The sequence below is a fragment of the Pelodiscus sinensis genome, chromosome 32 (genome assembly GCF_049634645.1).
Source record: "Pelodiscus sinensis isolate JC-2024 chromosome 32, ASM4963464v1, whole genome shotgun sequence".
Lineage (NCBI taxonomy): Eukaryota > Metazoa > Chordata > Testudines > Trionychidae > Pelodiscus > Pelodiscus sinensis.
In genome coordinates, this window is record NC_134742.1 from 8,126,458 (window position 1) to 8,145,728 (window position 19,271).

At 50.2% G+C, this 19,271-nt stretch overlaps 1 protein-coding gene across 1 annotated transcript in view; it reads right to left on the reverse strand.

Annotated features, from left to right (window-relative positions):
- LOC102445914 (uncharacterized) overlaps positions 1-19,271 on the reverse strand; it is a 55,311-nt gene that overhangs the window by 30,152 nt on the left and 5,888 nt on the right. The window contains 10 exon segments of the mRNA XM_075913375.1: positions 6,208-6,394; positions 7,012-7,044; positions 7,047-7,526; positions 8,597-8,623; positions 8,741-8,761; positions 9,353-9,373; positions 10,506-10,610; positions 13,066-13,350; positions 14,917-15,264; positions 16,738-16,931. Coding sequence (XP_075769490.1) covers positions 6,208-6,394; positions 7,012-7,044; positions 7,047-7,526; positions 8,597-8,623; positions 8,741-8,761; positions 9,353-9,373; positions 10,506-10,610; positions 13,066-13,350; positions 14,917-15,264; positions 16,738-16,837 — 1,607 coding nt within the window. The 5' untranslated portion in view covers positions 16,838-16,931.

The window sequence follows — 19,271 nt, forward strand, 5'->3', positions numbered from 1 at the left end:
ATGCAGGATGATTTAGTTCATCCTAATATGTTATGGTGTAGACCTCTTTACCCCACCTGCACCTCTGAGGCCTTTGTAGATGCTCCCCGCTCATGGTGCCCAGCCTTGGGCTTTTAGTGTGGAGTCTTGCCATGTCCATTGCGTTATTTACCCCATTACTCAACTAATATCAGACTTCACTAGTTTCATTCTCCCACTTGGCTTTGGAGACAAGATGACAGTGCTATGGACCCCGGCTTTGCTTTCAGGGTGCTTCTCCCTAAATACAGCATGGATTGACACCGCCCTGCTGTGTGTACAGCTACCAGCCCTGGCTCACTCAACTATGAATGTCATGAGGGAATTGTGGGCTAACCTGAAATGGAACTGTAGGGGTAAACTGAGGCAGTCCAGGGGCTCTTGCTAAGAATTCCCATTCAAATCCTAAAGTTGAGGCCAGGCCTGGGAACACAGCATAAGCCTTTCACTTGACCCTGGTTTCCCTAGCAACCACATTCCAGGAGGGGCTCACTCTGATAAGGCCCTGTCTGGTACCAGACAAACTGCGCAGGAGTTATTTTCACTGTCTGCTTTATTCCTAGAAAATAAGCTTGAATCCCAAGGACCATGCCAATGCAAGGCAGTATCACCCCCGCAGTAGACGCATCATATTTCCGGCCGACAAAGTCCATCAACATGCCTTTGTTTATGTTGGCTTATTTAGTTTGTTAGGAATAATTATTTGTATTATTGATAAGATGTTTAATTGGCAATGGGCAGAGATACTCTGGGTGTGTCTCATTCACAGCATTTGTGGTTGGAGACGTGAATATTGAAACGGGAGAAATTGCCTTTGTAGTGAGTTAACCAGCTAAGAACTTTATTCAAGCCTAAGTGGATAGTTTCTGATTAGCTGACATAGTTAGTCCTCAGACTTGATTGGCGCACATCTGATTTTTTTGAACATATTGTCAGAGCTTATGTGATAAATTGCAAACATAATGGTCAGGGTTTAAGAAAACTGGGAGAGATGAAAGAACCATGTGTTGACCTGAGAATGACTGATTCTTGTAACACCAGTGTTGTCCAGATTAGCTATGAACACCTCTGAGGAATGGGCAATATCTGGCCAGATTAATTTTCAATGTAAAAAAAATGGAGCAATTAATTGATTCATAGTGACCTGGGATAGGATTGACTTTATTATGAATGCTGTGTGTAAACACCAAACGGAGACTTTGTATGAATACATTTTGATACTGTTGTGTTTTTAATCAGGGGTGGGACCCAAATATTCTTTATGCTCAGGGTCTCTGTGTCTATGACTCTATTTCTGTTCAGAAGCAGCCACTGTACCTAACCCATGTTGTTAGCCTGGTACGATTCTCAAACATGAGTCAGGCAGTTAGTCAGGGCTGGGGGTGGGAGGGCTGGAAGAGTGTAAATCAGGGGGCTCTAACCGTTTTAACCACTCGATCACTTTTTTGATTAAAGTGAAATGTAAGATCAACCTCAAACCCAAATCCCCTTGCCTCACTTCCTTCCCACCTCTTCTTTGAGGCTCCACCCCTTCTTCAAGCCTCCCCCTGCTCACTCCAACCCCCTTCCTCCCCCATCCTCACTCACTTGCACCAGGCTGGGGTAGAGGTTCAGGCTCTGGACTTGGGCCAAAGGATTCAGAGTGTAGGAGGGGCTCCGGGATTAGCCCTGGGCAGGCGATTAGTGTCCAAGAGGGGTTCAGGGTGCAAGCTCTAGGAAGGAGTTTGGGTCCAGGGGAACTCACGTCTGGGGCAGGAGGTTGGGAGCATGACTGGGACAGGGGTTCAAGAAGCGGGCTCTGGCTGGGCAGCATTTAACTAATATGGCTTCCGGATGGCGAAGCAGTGGGGTTAAGGGAAGTGTATTCCTGCCATGCCCCTGCACCACTCCTGAAAGCAGCTGAGCAGTAGCTCCAGGGTGCCATGTGCTGCCCCTCATCTACAGGCACTGAGTCGGCAGCTTCTACTGGCCATGGTTCCCCATCACTGATCAATGGGAGCTGCAGGAGCAGTGTCTATAGGCAAGGACAGCATGTGGAGACCCCCTCATCTGCCTCTCTGAGGCCACAGGGACATGCCGGCCATGTCCAGGAGCAGCAATTCCCACAGGGATACTTACTCCAGCCACGACAGGTTTGGCATTTTAGAACTCACCACGCAACCAATGCCATTTGAGCGTAAGAGGGAAAAGAAAATTATGAAAAGCACAGTCCAGTCAAAAGCCCATAAAACCCCACCTTGCCAGGAGTAACAGAAATAACAAAAACCCAGGTATTTGCTGGGTGGGGAGATGAGAGTGAGGGATACTGTGTGCTTGTGGGAATGACAGAGATTTGCCAAGCTTCCTCCATCCCCTCCCCCCATTAGACAGGATACAGGAGTGGGGCGGGGAGGAGGGACAGCCTGACATCAGCACCCTTCTCCCCCCGGCCAGAGGCAAGCGGGGCACAGGCTGACCCAGCTCGGCCTGCAGGGGAGCCCGGCAGAGGAACAGCCCGGCCGTGTTGCGCATCGTACGGGGCTCAGGCCGCTGGCAGCCCGGGAACTGCCCCGCGGGCCATGGAGGCTCGGAGGGTCAGGACTGGGGGGCCTTTGGCTTACAAGTTCCTCTGGGAACCGGCCCCGCCACTTGCCCAGGCCCGCCTGAGGCTCCTGCCCCCAGACGCCGGGCGGGCGGGCGAAGGCCATGGGACATCTGGGGCCCCGCCAATCACCGCTCGGCCTCCCAAGGCTCCGCCCAACGGGAAGCAAGGGACACGCCCCTCCGTCCCCGCCTGGCCACTTAGCAGTCGTCTGCGCGGCCAGCGCACACTGCTCGGGGAGCCCGGGCGGGGGCTGTAGGTGCAGGGCTGTACGCTGTGTGGGGCACAAGGGGACCGGTCCCTGTGCTACATCACCAGGGGGACCCCATGACCAAGGAGACCGGTGTCAGGAACTACGTCATTGGGGGACCCCCCCCCCCGTTACCAAGGAGACGGGGCTGTGGCGCTACATCACTGCGGGGACCCCATTGTATCTATATCACTAGGGGGATCCGTTACCAAGGAGACCAGGGTCCCGTATCTACATCACAGCAGGGGGACCCCCCTTCCCAGGGAGTCCTGGGTTCTAGAGCCTTGGTACCGGGGAGGATGAAGTTCTAGAACCTCCCTACTCCAGTTCCCCTCCCCAATGCTGGCGGGGGGAGGGGGGTCAACCGTGCTATACCAGGCCATGTCCAGAGCTCTGGCATCTCCCTGCCCCTATTGCAGTCATTGGGGTAACGGGGGGAAGTGGGGGACAACCCTCTCTTGTGCCAGTGAGTCCAGGAAGTGTTGTTCAGCCTGAGACCTCCCTGACCCCACAAGTTTCTGAGTGGCGCAGGGGGGAGGAAAGGGGCCGCCCAGGGCCTCCCTTGTCCCAAGGAGCTGCAGTAACACGGATTCTCTGTCCGGCAGCATCCTGGTCTCAGGCACTGCGGCTGGGAACAGGGGCACTCGGACTGGGGCAGATGGCTCCACTCAGAGGCATGTGATGCGGGGCTCAGACGGGTCTGCCAGAGAGACACCGCTGCCATCTAAACAGGGCGACCCCTGAGCTTGCGTCACTGGGACGCTGAGGGCCCAGCCCTGGAGCTCGGCAGGCTGGATCGAGGCTTTCAGTGGTGCCAGACTGAGACCCACCTCGCAGCACCTCCCCTCTGCCCTTCTTACCTGGCTGGGACCATGGGGGGCAATTGGCATCTGCCCTGTGCCTGCCCCGTGCTGCTTTGTACCTAGGGCTGGAGGTACCTTCTGTGGCAGCCGTGGGCCAGCCCCCCAGCCCCACATGCTCCCCCCTCCCAGGCCCAGCTGTTACTGCAGATTGGCAATGGGCTCCCCTGCAGCCTTCAGTCCCACAGGTCACCTCCCTACCCCACCCATCCCCCTATTTGCACTGTCGCCCCCCCCTCCCCTTCGCCGCTCTAGTTCCACCTCCACCTCCCTGTGCTGAACTGGGACTGAATGTCCTTTGTGGATCCGTGAGGTTAACCTGGCGCAGAGGGTCCCACACCAGCCTGGCAGCCCCCCGTGTGGGACCCGTCCTCAGTGCCCAGCTCTGGAGCGAGAAGGTCCAGAGCGTCTCCTTGTGCTGCAAGGGCAGATCAGACCAACCCTCTCAGATGGGCAGCTCCCTGCTCTGTGTGGGGTCTGAGCAAGAGACACTAGGGCTACGTCTACACTGGCCCCTAAAAATGGAAAAGCGATGCAAATCAGGTAAGTCAGCATAGGGAAATCCGCGGGGGATTTAAATATCCCCCGCGGATTTAAATAAGAAGTAGGAATAAGAGATCCTCCGGAAAAGGGCTTTATTCCGGAGGATCGCGCCAGTCTAGACGCTTTTTTCCAGCTTTTCCCCAAGCCGGAAAAAAAGCAGCGGACATGTTTATTTAAATCCGCGGGGGATATTTAAATCTCCCGCGGATTTCCCTATGCTGACTTACCTGATTTGCATCGCTTTTCCGTTTTTAGGGGCCAGTGTAGACATAGCCTTCAAGAGAAAACCAGCTCTCGGGCCACAACTGGCTCAGGACACACAGAGGCACCTTCTGTTGCCCAGGGCTCCACCTGCCCCTGGCCAAGGCAGAGGTAGGAATGGGGACCCTGGGTCCCTCCTTCCTGGTTTGGGGGGAGCAGCAGTTTCTGGCCCCACCCAGGGCAGGTGCAGGGTTCGTAGCTCCCCAGAGCTACCCATTTAGTTGTTTCATTTTCAGCGTGGGCTGCCCCTTCCCTCCCCCCCGGCTCACAAGAGGGAGAGTATAATACTTATATACTTTGCTGTTCAGAAAGTGATGTTGCAGGGGACCTTTTGACTCCAGATCAGGAAATCAAATTCACCTCTTTTCCCTCCTGAGCTGGCTAATCCTGCTTCATTCAGCACCTCAGTATTTGGTCGTGTGTTACGGAGGTTTTAAATATGGAGATATACACCTCTCTAGAGCTGGAAGAGAGACCTGCAGAGGTCATCCAGCCCAGTCCCCCCCTGAGGGCAGGACCAAATACCATCCCTGACAAATTTGCTCCAGACTCCTACACAGCCCTCTTACAGGGTTGAGCTCAGGACTCTGGGTTTAGCAGGTCAGTGCTCAAACCACTGAGCTATCCCTCTCCCTGCGGTTAAGCATCCTCATAATGAAAGAAGGCTACAAGAAATAAAAGGGGCCCCACAGTGAGCAGAGAAAAGTTTAAAAGCGAGAACAGGGATGCATGTGGACGATCCTGATGGGTCGATACCCAGGGTACAATAGGTGGGAGGCGTTTGATCTTTCTATGCGGAAGGCGACGGCCCCGTTCCTCTGGTCCAGGGTCTGTCCCCTGTGACTCACTCAGGTGTTTTATTGCCCCATCCCCTTCCTGGCTAAAGAGGAGATGAGATATAAAGTGAACCCAGAAGAAGAGCCTTGGGGAATGATCCAGAATCAGGGGATGTGGGGCGGAGGCTGGGGAGTCCCTAGATGTTATGTGGGGAGAGAAGAGAGCGGTGGGGGTGGTTCGGGGCAGACAGCAGTGATGGCGCCACCCCCATCTCATACAGCCCCCTGGGCGGGTCCCCTGAGGGGAGCGGAACTCTCGCCAAGGCGGGAAAATCCGGTTAGAACCGGTTCCCCAACGGTCGCTCGGCTCCCTCGCCGCAGGGCGCCGGAGCCATTCCCCCCTCCCCCGCCCAGTGCGGGTGCAAGTGCCCAGCCGCAGTGACACTGTCCCCACCGGCCTGGCTCCACCCGGCTCCTAGCCTGCTGCCCTCTGCCGCCTGGCCCCAGGGTGGAGCAGAGCGCAGTGGGGCTGGGACATGGGTGGGGCCGGGACATGGGTGGGGCCCCACCATGATGAGCGTGTGGGGCTGGCCCCTGTTCCCACCCTCTGCCTGGCCCCCCAGTAATCTCCTGGCTCATGTCACACAGGAGAGGGGGCTTGGAGAAAGGGGGGCAGTGGGGATGGGAGGGGGTAGAGCAGGAGTTGGGGCTGGGGGAAGAGGCGGAGGAGTTCTGGGGCATTGTGGGAGCGGTTTGCTCTGGTCCCCCATGTTTCTCTAGGAACAGCCCTGCCTGCTTCCTAGTGTGGATACTCAGAGACAGTCTGTGGGAACAGCTCCCATCCCATGAACACCCCCCCTAGACACCATAGCCTGGGAGGACCCACCCAGACCAGAAACAAATCTAACCCCTCCTCACCCAGCAACAGGACAAATCAGACTTGTCTTTTCTGCCCCCCATTTTTTAATACCGTAAAAGCCCATCAGAATGAAAAGGAGCACAGAAGCAGCTTTAATCCCCACGTCAATGGCAAAGAGGCACACAGATGGGAGAAGGAGTTTATGTTTTAATGACACTGATACAGCAACCATGTCAAGGTAGAAACCTGAAATGAGTGAGCAGCCGTCTCCCCTTGCATCCGGATCGGTACATTTCTAAGCCCCTTTTGAGCTGCCTTCAGTTCAGCCTCGTCTTCCACGTGTTATTTCTAGACACCCTGTTCCGTTCCTGTTTATTTCTTGATGTCTCTCCTACTCTCCCCCAATCTCTCTCAGACACCCAGCCCCCTCATATTCTCCTTTTCCCCTACATTTATACCCTCTCCTCCAACAGCCATTGGCAGTTTTCTCCCCCAGGAGTGTTTCTTTTGTTGCTTTTATATCCAGTTTTACACTTTTCCCAGGACACTCTGTTTATTTCCTTGTACTTGAACTTTTCCTTTTGTTTTCACTGTTACCTCAAGTTCAGCTCCTCCCATACCATCCCCCTCCCCTGCATTTTGTAGCCTGTCCCCAGCCCGCCTTTAGTTGTTCCCTACCCAGCCCCCACATCTGCTCCTCCTCCAGGCCCAGGCATTCTCCCCCCTTCCTGTCTCATCCCTGGGGCTACAGGAAAAGAAAGGGGGGAGTACGGGGTTATGGAGATGAGAAGCTGGGAGTCCTCCAGGGTCATGGAGACTAGACAGGCTGATTTAAAGGTCCCCAGGGGGACGTCTCTCTACACCCCCATGTCTCAGGGACTCAGGCTGAGCTGGGATCCTGACCCCACCCAGAGCCAGGGTCGGATTTTCTCCACAGGGAGGGAGCCCGACGAGAAAGTGAAGATCGAGGCCTCAGTACCAGCATCAATAAATGTCACCTGCCTCCCATCACAGTCCAGGCAAACCCGGATCCTGCTGGGGGGGCTCATGGTCAGGGTGGTCATAGGGTCATTGAGAGCCTGGAACTGATCCCCCCACCGCCCCACAGCCCAGATCCCCCCTTCAGGGCTGATGGCTCTTTTCCTCCTCCTAGATTTCTTGGCCACCCCCACAGCCCAGTGCCCCCCGTTTCCCACCACCACCTCCCAGCGATGCCTCCCTGCGGTGAAGCCCTCCCGGCCCAGCACACAGTGATCACTGTCAAATTTCTCAGCGTTGTCGGGCAGCAGCTTCTGTGTCTCTGCCCGGCTCACGCGTTTCCCATCCTCCGACAGGACGAGGTCGCGCTGAGCCGTGGCAGGATCCAGCATCACGTTGGCTGGGGAGAGAGAATCAGAGCATGAGGGGCAGAGCTTGGCCCTAGGGAGGGTTTGATAGAGTCAGGGACAGAATCTGCCCCAGCTGGGCAGTGACTCAGGGACTCTCCTTCCTCCGGGGGGGGGGGGACCTGCTCTGAGTGGGGAGCTGCCCTGAGGTCTCAGCCCAGTGACGGAAGGACTCACTCACCAGCAGACAGGGAAGTGAGAGAGAAAAAAGTCAAGCCTGAGACACAGAATGTCTCCCTCTGAAGGGGATTAAAGGCCTTAACATTTCAGGAAGTCCCAGGAGACTTCCACTCACATTAATCTTTTCCCAGATGCACCCTCCCTCCATTTTAAAATCGTGGTGCTTAGACATCCGTTGTCTGTCATGGGGGCCACCACTGTAGATCATGACAAAATTAAACAAGTCCCCAATTAAAGTTCTGTGGCTCATCATCTGGGCCAGCCAAAGAGAATTATCACCCCCGATTTCAGAGTCTGAAGTTAGGATTTTGGTTTACAAGCAAAGAGCTTTCAGAGCCGAAGGAGGTATGTGGGGGAGGGAGGAGAAAGAGAGTTAGGAAGTGAGTCCATGAAAGAGAAAATGGAAAATATGGATAAAAACAGCAGGAAGTTGCTGTTTGACAGAGAGGAAAAAGGCAGAAAAAAGAGGGGTTGGAAGTGAGTCCATGAAGGAGAAAGTAGAAAATATGATTTAACACAGTACAAGGCTGGTGTTTGACAGAGAGAGGAAAAATGGAGGAGAAAAGCAGAACCTGACCCATCACAAGGGGGCTTTGGTTTGAACACTTTGGCTGGTCACTCTTGTGCCTGGACCTGACAACAGGACTGGGATCCTATGGGACAATCACAGCTCAGTCACTCGGAGCCAGGATCATTTACAGCATGAGCTGAACTAGGTGTCAGTAGGGCGTGTTGTTGTGTGGATTCCTTCCTCTTCCTCCTTTGAACCGCAGGGCCCCTCTGTTCTTTGGGCCGGGAAATATTACATTCCTCTTTCCTCCTTGTGTTTTGCACGGTGAGAGGGAGCAGGGTCTCCCATCGATTAAACACGTGTTGGAATTACCTGCGTCACTGAGGGATCTCCTCTGCTCTGAAAGCAAAGACACAGGTGAGGATGAGAAGGAAGCCTGACCAATTCAGTACCAATAGGGTGAGTTACCACAGAAAGGGGTGCAGTAGAGAGAAGCCAAACAGAACATGCCCTTACCTAGCTCTGTGTGAAGTTTACCTGAATAAAAAAACAAAGAAAAAGGCTCCTTTAAAAGCTTCTCTTGGGTGAACTGACCTCCTCCTGGTCCCCAGTCATTGATCATTTCAGCCTGTCTGCTGGGCACTGTTTAACATCGATACACCCCTTGGCACTGGGCACAGGGTAAGCCCACCAATGCAAGTCACTTTTTAGTGGGGTGTGACTGCGTTGGGGCAGACCTGCAGCAGCTCGACATGGAAAGGCAGAAGGAACCCAGAAGTCTGGGCAAAAAGTGGCAATTCTAACTCATGCATCCCATACCACCTTCACAGGATCCTGCCCCCAGTGGCCACATCGTCCCTTCCATCCAGGGCTGCCACCAGCCCCTCTGGGAAGCTCTTTATATGCAACTAGCATGGAGCCATTTCTACCATGGGCATCACGTGCCCAGTTCCCCCATCGTTCACTCCAGGAGACACATGCCCAAGGCTGGCTTCCTACCCGCTCCTGTCATAACATGCCATGCACTGAGTCAGGGCAGCATTGCTGAGGATTTTCTAGTGGACATGTTCACATTCAAAATTCTTTATAGCATCACGTGTGTCCTGCGAGGAGAAAAATGGAACTTACTGATCTCGTCGAGATGTTGCCCTAGAAAACAAAAGGAGCACAGTTTAAGGGCTTTTCCAGTGACTCCAGATTGAAAGGTGTTTTTATTCAGTTTCACACCATGAATGAGGATATTCTCATTTATGAACCCCTGCCTAATAATAATGTTGTTCCTCTCTCAAGCTGGTGCTCCCAGGGGGCAGAAATCAGTACATGTTGAATCTTTCTCATCCAGAACTCTCTTGTTCAGAAATATCTGTGGTCCAGCATGGTGTTAGCCAGGTGTCCATTTTTCCAGATGTCTCGAGAAATGAGGTCCAAGAAATGAGCTAACTCTCCTGTTTGGTTCCCTTCTCCTGAAACTCTGCTGAACCCCAAACTACCAAGAATGTAGCCTGCCGGCCCCAAGACTGAACATTAGCACACACACTCAAAACAAAAATAAAACTGCAAAAAACTAGGAAGATTTGCACCGTGACTCCCCTAGAAGGAGCCAGGCAAACCCACAAACAGAATGCATCATTCCTTAGTGTTGTAGTCATCTTTTGAACACACTAGATTAGAATTAAACCTCAAACTCTCTGAGGCTAGGTCTACACTAGACCTGACAGCTTGGTTTAAGGGGTGCAACTCCAGCTATGTAGAATATGTAGCTGGAGCTGACTTACCTTTAGCCGAGCGTGGGGGGCATCCCCAGAATGGGAAGCTAATGGGAACAAATGCAAGTCTTAACGAAACTGGGTAAATCAAACTCCAAAAGATCAATCACAGAAGCGTTGATCTTCCACAGAATGAAGACCAGCCCTCAGGCAAGAGTTTTCATTGGAGCCAAGGGGACGTACGAGCCCCAAACACATCGATTTTCAGCAGTAGCAGGACAGTTAATTCCCTTAGCTCCTTTTTCAATGTAATTCAACTGGTGCAGTCCAAGAGTTACACTTATTTTAGGAGGAATAAGAACAGGTTTAAGTTACCCTGAAATAAACTGCACTGTAATCCATGTGTCCACATATAGGTTTGCATTGACTTCAGAAAATCAACTGAATCTCACACCTTAAACTGGGATGACTTTCTCATGTAGAAAAATTATAACTGTCTTTCCTAACCTGGAGAGCTCATTCTGACCACACCGTGTTTTCCACAATAGATTAAGATTAAGATGAGTTAAGATTACCTCTTAATCTGAACAGAAAAAGTGTCAGGCCGATGAACACCAACAAAATCACCAGAGTGACACTCCAAACCACAAGCCATGGTGACGTTCTTGGGAAAAAGAAATCTGAAACACAGACCCCACATTAGGTTGGAAATAAACAATATTCTTCAGTTTGGAAGCATAGGCAGCATCCTTGTATTTTAGTATCATGTATCTAATCAGGATTTGTTTGGAACAAGTGTGGGGATGCTCCCTGCAATCTAAAAGTGAGCAGAAACCAACATGAGAAAGAGGTTCTGCTCACACACTTGTGATAGTGTATTAAATGTGCATGGTGTATTAAATACGATGGGACCTGCTACCAGCCTCTCTCCGTGTGCCCCTCTCCAGCACAAGTAAGCGGGCCTGGTCATATACCCTAGTATTAAGGTGGTTCCATCCTTCTCATATTCAATTGCTTGCTATTTTGCGAAATTGTAACTCTCTGGGCAGAAAAGTTCCATGCTGGGTGGCTGCCCCAGACTGAACTTTTCTGGCAAGTTTCAGCCAAAGTGGTTCAAATGTTTCTGAGAACGAGGCTAGAGAATGACAGGTTTTATTGACATCAGAAAGAAAATCCAATGAGCTTTTCTAGGAGAAACTTGAGTTGCCTGAACTTTGGAGCAGAGATATGAGATGAAGTAACGGGCAACCTCATGGCAGGGATGGGCCTTTTCCCTGGGAAAATCCACCCAACAACTGGCCAAGTGCTAAGCCTCTGAAAAGCTGTAGTTTGTGCACACACGGTAGAGTTCTTAGAGTTCAGCAGCTTCACTATCTGAAGATCGTGTCTCACTGAACCTGCTCCATCCGCCCACAGCCCCTGGTGCTGCACACGTGACATCCCCATGCTCCTGCTCAAGAGTAGAAGGACAAAGCTGAACTTTCCCCACAGTTCCTGCTGCTGGCAGCTCCCAGCTTGTGAGGGGTGGGGCTCTAGAAAGGCCAGCAAGGGGCCTATCTCTCCCATGCTCTCAGGGCATGTCTACACTAGGAACTCGTTTAGAAAGAACTAACTTTGAACTAATAACTCCCAAAATAACAAAAGCCAACTAGTGGGTCCCCACTATGGGGCAGCCTCGAAATGAGTCCAGGCCAGGCTCCCTTTATGTGGACGTGCTACCTCGACTTAGAGCCCCAGGAGGCACTGGGGAGTAATTAGTTTGAATGACTCTGGGGAGGAGCTATTTCGAAAAAGCAGCATGGGTAAGGTTGGTGAATGGTGCTTTGGGAAGTGGGAGAGGGGAAGATAATACACGACCATGGTAGTAGAACCTGTATCCTTATTCCCAGACACAAAGGGGACACATTTCGAATGCACAGGGAACCGCAATACCGTCCTTTCTAATGTTTGAATCCTTTGCTGCTGTAAGGATGGTCTCGTGTTTTGTATGTGTTTGCGCATGCGGCAGCGCATGCGGCTAACTCCTTGTGGATTTGTTTGTTTACATCTTAAAATTCTGCTGGTCCTTGTGCAGGTTCTTCACTATGTTTGATAACGGGGGCTTCTGAACCTATCACCCGAACTAGAAGCCAAACCCGGGGAACGTGAGCAAAGAAAGAGTCTCCTTTCTATGGAGCTAGTAGCACAGTTAAAAGAGAAATCATCGTATCGTTACATTTCCCGGCAGAAAACTGCCCCTTAGGTGAAACAAATTTTTGAAACATCAGGGAATTGCAGAGTAAATGGAAATCTGAGGCAGTAAGAGAGGAAATAAATAGCTCAGGGAGGGCAGAGAAATATCCCCAAACTCTTGAATTCAGCTGGCTCAGGACTGGACCCAAATCCCACTGATGTTGGTAACAGGCTTTGGATGAGGCACACAGGGCTTTGTGGTTATGGCCACCCCTTTCCCTGGGTGATGTTCGGTAACGGGGGGGGGAGGGGGGGGAGGAAATGAGACTTCCTATGAAAACTTGGACCTTGTAGGCAGTGACTCACTGAAATGTGTGTTCCCGGGGTTCCAGACTTTCTTGGCCCTGCCTGGTTCCTGATCTTCTGTGAGCAGAGACTCAACAGCCACAAATTTACTCAGGTTGAACAGATCTCAGCAGATCACATCTCCCTCTCCACAGTCAAGGGAGGCAAGGAACCTAGTCCTTGATCTATCAGTCCACTAGGAGCCAGACAGTCCAAGCAATGAGTAGTGCCCCCAATAGACCATCACCTGAACACTGCCCTGTGGTGAATGCATGAGAAGAAGGAATTGAATTTCAATTTAAATATATATTACGAATCACTGTATCGATTTGTAGTATGCTGATCTTCAGACACCAACCAAGATGCTTAAATTATTGTCATGTCCACAAGGAATTTCTAGGCTGAAATATATTTATGTTTTGTTTAACCTTAAACCTGAATTTCCTAGGTTAAAACATTTGTTTCTGAGATAATCACAAAATCCGTGGCATGTGCTTCACCTGCCGTTGTGCTCTCTACTTTAACTGCACCTCAGTGTAGTTTTCTGTGAGGAACTAAATATTTCAAGGGATTTTTTCCTATTGGGGATGGCAGCGTTTGGGTTGGGTAGTCACTGACCTGACATATAGAAAGTCGAGGGATCCTTTTCCAGGCTGAAGCGGGTGCTTCTGATAGAACAGGACACATTCTGGTTGGAGCGCTCGGTCACAACGAGGGAACTTCTGATTTCAAAGAGCCCCTGGGCGTCTCTGGATTTGGTTTCCGCTGAGGAAGATAAACGCTGCCCGCTGAGATCTCTCCACAGCACCTCGGGCTCTGGGTACCACCCGGCCAGATGACAGACCATCCGGATCCCTCCGTCCTGGTAACCCTCCACTGAGATCTGAGGCGCAGAGCCTGAAGCTAGAGTGAGTAAATCAGTGAGAAATCAATATCTCTACAGCCTAGAGGACAAACACTGACGTTTCCAATAACTGACTGAACACACTTTCTTCCTTACTGATTTTCATGGAAACAGGAAACTAGACTCTCACAAGCATTTACTTAACTGTGCCACAACCCTGGGGCTTGTGAGATGAAGGAGGACGCCTTACAGAACATGGGGGTGCAGCTCGCTGCAGCGGTGCAGGCAATATGAAGGGGCTAAGGAATGCAGTAGGTTTTCCCCTTGATTTCTCATGTCTAGCCTTTGGTTTTGTGTTCCCAGATTCATTAGGTTTTAAGGCCAAAAAGGACCACTGTGATTGTCGAGTCTGACCTCCTGCATCACACAGGCCATAAACCGTCCTTTAATTAATTCCTGTTTCAAGCCCAAATGCTGTGGCTGGACTAGAGCTAGCACCTGGGCAGCATGTCCTGATGCAATTGTAACAGCCACTAAACAAAGTTTGTTTTGATTGTTATGGAGGTGAGGAAAATGTGTGTTTTTCACTGCTGTCTCACCGGAGAGCCACCTGGAACTTCTTAGCACACACTGACTAATTGAAAGATTCTTGACACAGAAAAATCTTGCCTCTGTCTTTCATCTAGTAAATACTGAAGTAGTCAGTGTGTGCAAGAGAGGCTGTGTTGCCCAGTGGCTAGTACACCCACCTGGGAGGTGGGAAACACTGAGTCTGGTCCCCCTGCTCCAGTCACTCTTCCATCATTATCCCACCTGGAAACACTTCAACAGAAGAGATTAAGGGAGCCCCACATTAGACTCTCAGAGCGAGGGTGGAGCTTAGGACACAAGCAGGTGGTTGCCATTTCCCACTGGCTGGCTTAGACTCCATCAATTCCTCCTCTGGCTGTGGTGTGTGAAGTGAGGCATTTTCTGCCTGAATTCTGCAGAGGGACCGAGTGAGGTGTCTAAAACAAGTGGAGCTTGGGCCAGTAACAAAGACCCAGCTGCTGCTATGGCTGAATAGCCAGGGAGGAGATCCCTCGCTTCTGGAACAAAAGGCAAATCCACTATTTGGGAGCATCCCTCGGCCTAATGGGGAGAAAGTATCTGAACAGGGGTTGCCTGGTTCTCATGAGCCTGCTCTAACCCCAAGGCTCCGGGATAGTCTGGTGTGTGGGGCTCTTTCAATCTCTCCTGCTGTTGCTGTTTCGCTTAGAATCATAGAACACTAGGAGTGGAAGATACTTCGGGAGGTCATTGAATCCAGCCCCAAGCCCTCAGGGCAGGACCCAGCATTGTCTAGACCATCCCTGATAGACATTTATCTAACCTGCTCTTAAATATCTCCAGAGATGGAGATTCTCCAACCTCCATAAGCACCTTATTCCAGTGTTTAAAACAGATCATTACACAACCATTTTCCTTCTCCTTCTCTGAACCAACCACTAACTCATGTAATGACTTTTTCAGGTTCTCAGGGGCATGGACATATGCCCCTGACACGGGGAGTGGGTGCCTAAGCAGTTTTGTGGGTCTGGGTCCAAGAGCTACCTAAAAAGAGATGACAGATCCATGTTACGGACCTGCTACTTCCAGCTGCAGAACAGCTTCTTCATAAGAGACACCTTCTTGGACAAAGCAGTGGTATTGTCCTTCGTCGGAGGGCCTGACGTTGGCAATCTTCAGGGCCACGTTCCCACCTGCGATGTCAGCTTTGAAAAGCTCCGTCCTGCCGTGGTACTCGGGCATCTGCTGCCCAAACTGATCCTTCCCATGCTGGTACAGGTGCACAAAGGACGCGAACTCATGTCGAAACCATCTCACCTCCATGTGCTCCGCACTGACGCTGGGAGACAGGTGGCAGGGTAACACGATGTCCTCCCCCACCACAGCCGGGACAGGGTGACCAGGCCCAGCCACGGTGAACCGAGCTGCAAAAAGCACAAAGGAGCTAAATCAGATTCCCTTTTAATCAATGACACTCCCACCCACCCACAATTCTAACGTACGTCCCATTCCATACAGGTGTTGTGCTGCTCTGTCACTGGCTAGCAAGTGTCCATAGAATTTGACGGAGCCCTGGTATTCTCTTTGATGCAATCTTCTTTATTTACAAGGAACATACAAGTCTTACTTCTCCAGACCCAGAGGAATCAAGGAAACAGGAAAAGGAGCTGTTTCATAGCATACAGCCCCAACCCTCTCTACTCAGCAGACCCAAACATTCTCTCTTCTCAGGATTCCACTGAGGTCCTGTTGGCTTCCTGGCTATTTTTGTTTTTGTTTCCACCTCCCTCTCTGTTCTTGATTCTGTGTGTTCTCTCTCAGAGGGTATGTCTACACTAAACAGCTGTTTTTCTGAAAAAAAAAAAATGAACTTCCATCCACACTGCAATCATGTTCTCTCAAAAAAAAAATTGAAAGAACAGAGGGGTTTTTCCAACATTGGTAAACCTCTTTCTATGAGGAAGAAGACTTTTTGGGAAAAAGCTCTTTTGGAAAAAGGCACGTGTGAATGGGGAAGAGGGAGCGCTTTTGGAAGACGAGGAAAGAGGAAAAAGCACAGGTGCCCTGGTGGCCACTCCATCTATAGCAATTGCAGCTTACATGTAAGAAAGCGTCCATTCAGTGTGGACACTATCTTTTGAAAAAGCAGATCGCTTTTTCGATGTGCTTTTGCTGTGTGGACGCTCTCTTTCGGAAGAAGTTTTTCGTGTAAAAGCTTCTTCCAAAAGAAACCTGCAGTCTAGACATAGCCTTAAACCCTCCACACACACCTGGTCACAAAACCCAGCGGAAAAGGTCCTCTGTCTTTTCTACCCCCTTCTCACACCCAACATATCCACAGTGCTTGGCTGTGTTTACATGAACACTTTTGTCCATCAGACTTTTGTTGGAGAGGGATGTGAAACCCTGATCAATAGACGTTTCACCAATAGAAGTGCTGCGGTGGACTGGGCTATGATGGTGGAATATAGTCTCTTGCCGACATAGCTACTGCTGCTCATTAGGGGTGGTGTAATTATACCAATGGGAGAGCTCTCTCCTATTGGCATAGAGCAGCTACATGGGAGGCTTTTCAGTACCACTGTAGGATCAGTCGTGTAGATGTAGCCCTAGCCTTTGTGTAGACTCTATTTAGCTTTGTTTTAGGTGCGGCTACTTCACTGTCTTATATGGCTCTATTACGTGACAGGTGCAGTCAGACACCAGTTTGAACAAGGTCAGCTCAATCCAGAACAAATTTCACCCAGATCATAACAATTCATTGATTATTACTTATGTCGATACAATTGTGCTAATTTTTATTCAGTGTTGCATAACTAGTGAAACAGGGCAATTATATAGATCAAAGCCAATGAATAAATCCTGCAAGCAGCAGCCGAACCCACGGACGTTCCTACCTGATTCCAGCTTGTGAACGTAAAACGTTATGAAGAAAAGGATAAAAGCGGGTAGGGAGGAGCTGGCTCTGGAGCTATGGCTGAGGGAGAGGCCTTTCATCTCACTGGAACTGGATCCAGACGACAGGAAACGGGGGCAGCCCACAACAACAACAAATGTGTTGAGTAACACCACCACAGTGATTTCAGACAGCCTGGGTACAGACACAATGGAAAACGATGAACAGGATGCATTACTGGCCAAAAAACAAAAAACAACAAAAAAAAAACAAGGCTCTTCACTTGACTGGAATACATTTCTCTGTTTCTATGAAGGACGATAACTTTTATGTGCCGCATTGGATCAGCAATTCGTGGAAGATTCCCAGAGTTGATCAAAAGCCGTTTCATAATCTAGAGAAACCAATCACGTGTACAAAAATGGTTTGTTTTCAGCCAAAACTACATCCCATAATAGGAAAATGTTATTAAAAACAGACCTGTAGAAGATGCAATGGGCCTGCCATGGTGCACAACTGACCCAATCACAGTTTCTAGTCTTTTTACCAAGGCCTTTGAGAAAAGTTTATAGTCAGGGCAATGCAGGCACACAGATCTCCAATCCTTCAGCCCTCCTCCCCTAGGTACCCTTTCTTAAAGGCAAAACAGTGAGGACTGCTCAGAGTGGGTCTCCCTGATGCTCTCCTGAAAAACCTGGGGTAAGTCAGGCCTAAGGGGAGTTCAAAGAGCCCTGCAAAACTCAACAGGCAACCACCATTACCAGGTGTCCTACCTAGAGCAAAGCCATGTCAGGCAGAAGTCAATTCAGAGTGTGTTGAGCCTGTTCCAATCTATCCCCATCCAACTCTGAAACCCTAGGAGACGTCTCAAGGGGCGGCTGAGTCTCAGATGGACTCTCAGGCTCTGTGTGTCACGGAGCAAATCCCAGCAAAGCTCCTGATCCCCCCAGGACATAAACAATCAATTCTTGAAGTGGCTCATCACTTCCATGAGGAGTAACGGTAGATCGAATTAGGATCTTTAATGAGGAGTAGGATCATGGAATGAGAAGTAACGGTAGTTTGAATTAGGATCGTTAATTCGAACTACCTACTCTGTGCCATGTGCAGCCGCGGGCACGGAGTTCGGACTAAGGGGGATTTAAAAATGGCGGTGCCCAGGAACATGCAAATGAAGCCCAGGATATTTAAATCCTGGGCTTCATTTCCAACTCCGCTTGCCCTAATTACCCTACCTAGCTCGAACTAACGAGCTAGTATATACATACCCTTACTGACCCTCCCTGCATTCATCAACAAAAGTGATTTTATTAAGGGTGCAGGGTAGGATTTAAGTAGCCATATGAGATAGCAGACAGAACTAAGTAAAATACTAAGTAAAATAAAACAGACCACAGACTGGTTAGATGTAATCTCTCACCCTAACACTTGTTGTAATAAGCACTGTCACACAGAGGGCTCGCTTCCGGTTTGGACTCGGACCTTTCTCCCTGTTCAGTTCCACATGACCTCTTATAGGATAAGCCGGGGTGTCCTGACACCTGACAGCACCTGCCCCTATTGTTTGGCTGCTTTCCCCTACATAGGTTTTTCCAAAACCAGGAATTCTTTGTGTTCTTTCCTTCTGCTCTGGTGGAGAAAAACACCAGCATCCCAGAATTGTGGTGTCGGGTGACACTATCTCTTGCTTCACAGGGCCCCTCCTAGCCCCTCCACACAAGCTTACAGGAAAAACAAGTCCATTTACAGGTCATTGTTGCCTTGACAAAGGACCATGGCATTCCCAAAGTCCCATTCAAGGCCTGCACAGAGTAGGCTTCTAGCCACAGAACCACCCTCAGCAGCGTGCTCCCCGACTGCACTGCCTTTCCTCTCAGAGCCCCCAGGAACAGGGCTGCCACTGCCAGGCCCAGCCTAACTCTTCTCAGGGCACCCATGAGCCATGTGTGTCAGACTCCCACAATCACTTCCCCAGGGATGCTCAACTCCTGCACTGCCCCCAGCGATTTTCTGAACCTTTTCCAGTGCCAAGAGATCTCTTCTGAGATGAAGCGACCACATCTGTATGTAGGATTCAAATTGTGGGCATCCCCTGGTTTTATAGAGAGGCAACAAGACATTCTCTGTCTTATTCTCCGTCTTATTTTCCTTCCTCTTTTAAATGATTCCTAACATGCTGTTTGCTTTTCTGACTGCCGCGGCACACGGAGTGGATGTTTTCAGAGAACTCTCCACAATGACTCCAAGATCTCTCTCGAGTGGTAACAGCTAATTTAGTCCTCATCATTTTTATTGTACATTGGGGATATTTTCCAGCATGTATTACTTTGCATTTATTGGCATTACAATTAATTTGCATTTTGTTGCCCAGTCACTTCGCTTGGTGAGATCTTTTTGAAGCTCTTCACAGTCTGCTTTGGTCTTAACTATCTTGAGCAGTTTGGTATCATCTGCAAATTTTGCCACCTCACTGTTTACCTCTTTCTCTAGATAATTTATAAATAAGTTGAATAGGATTTGTCCCAGGACATACTC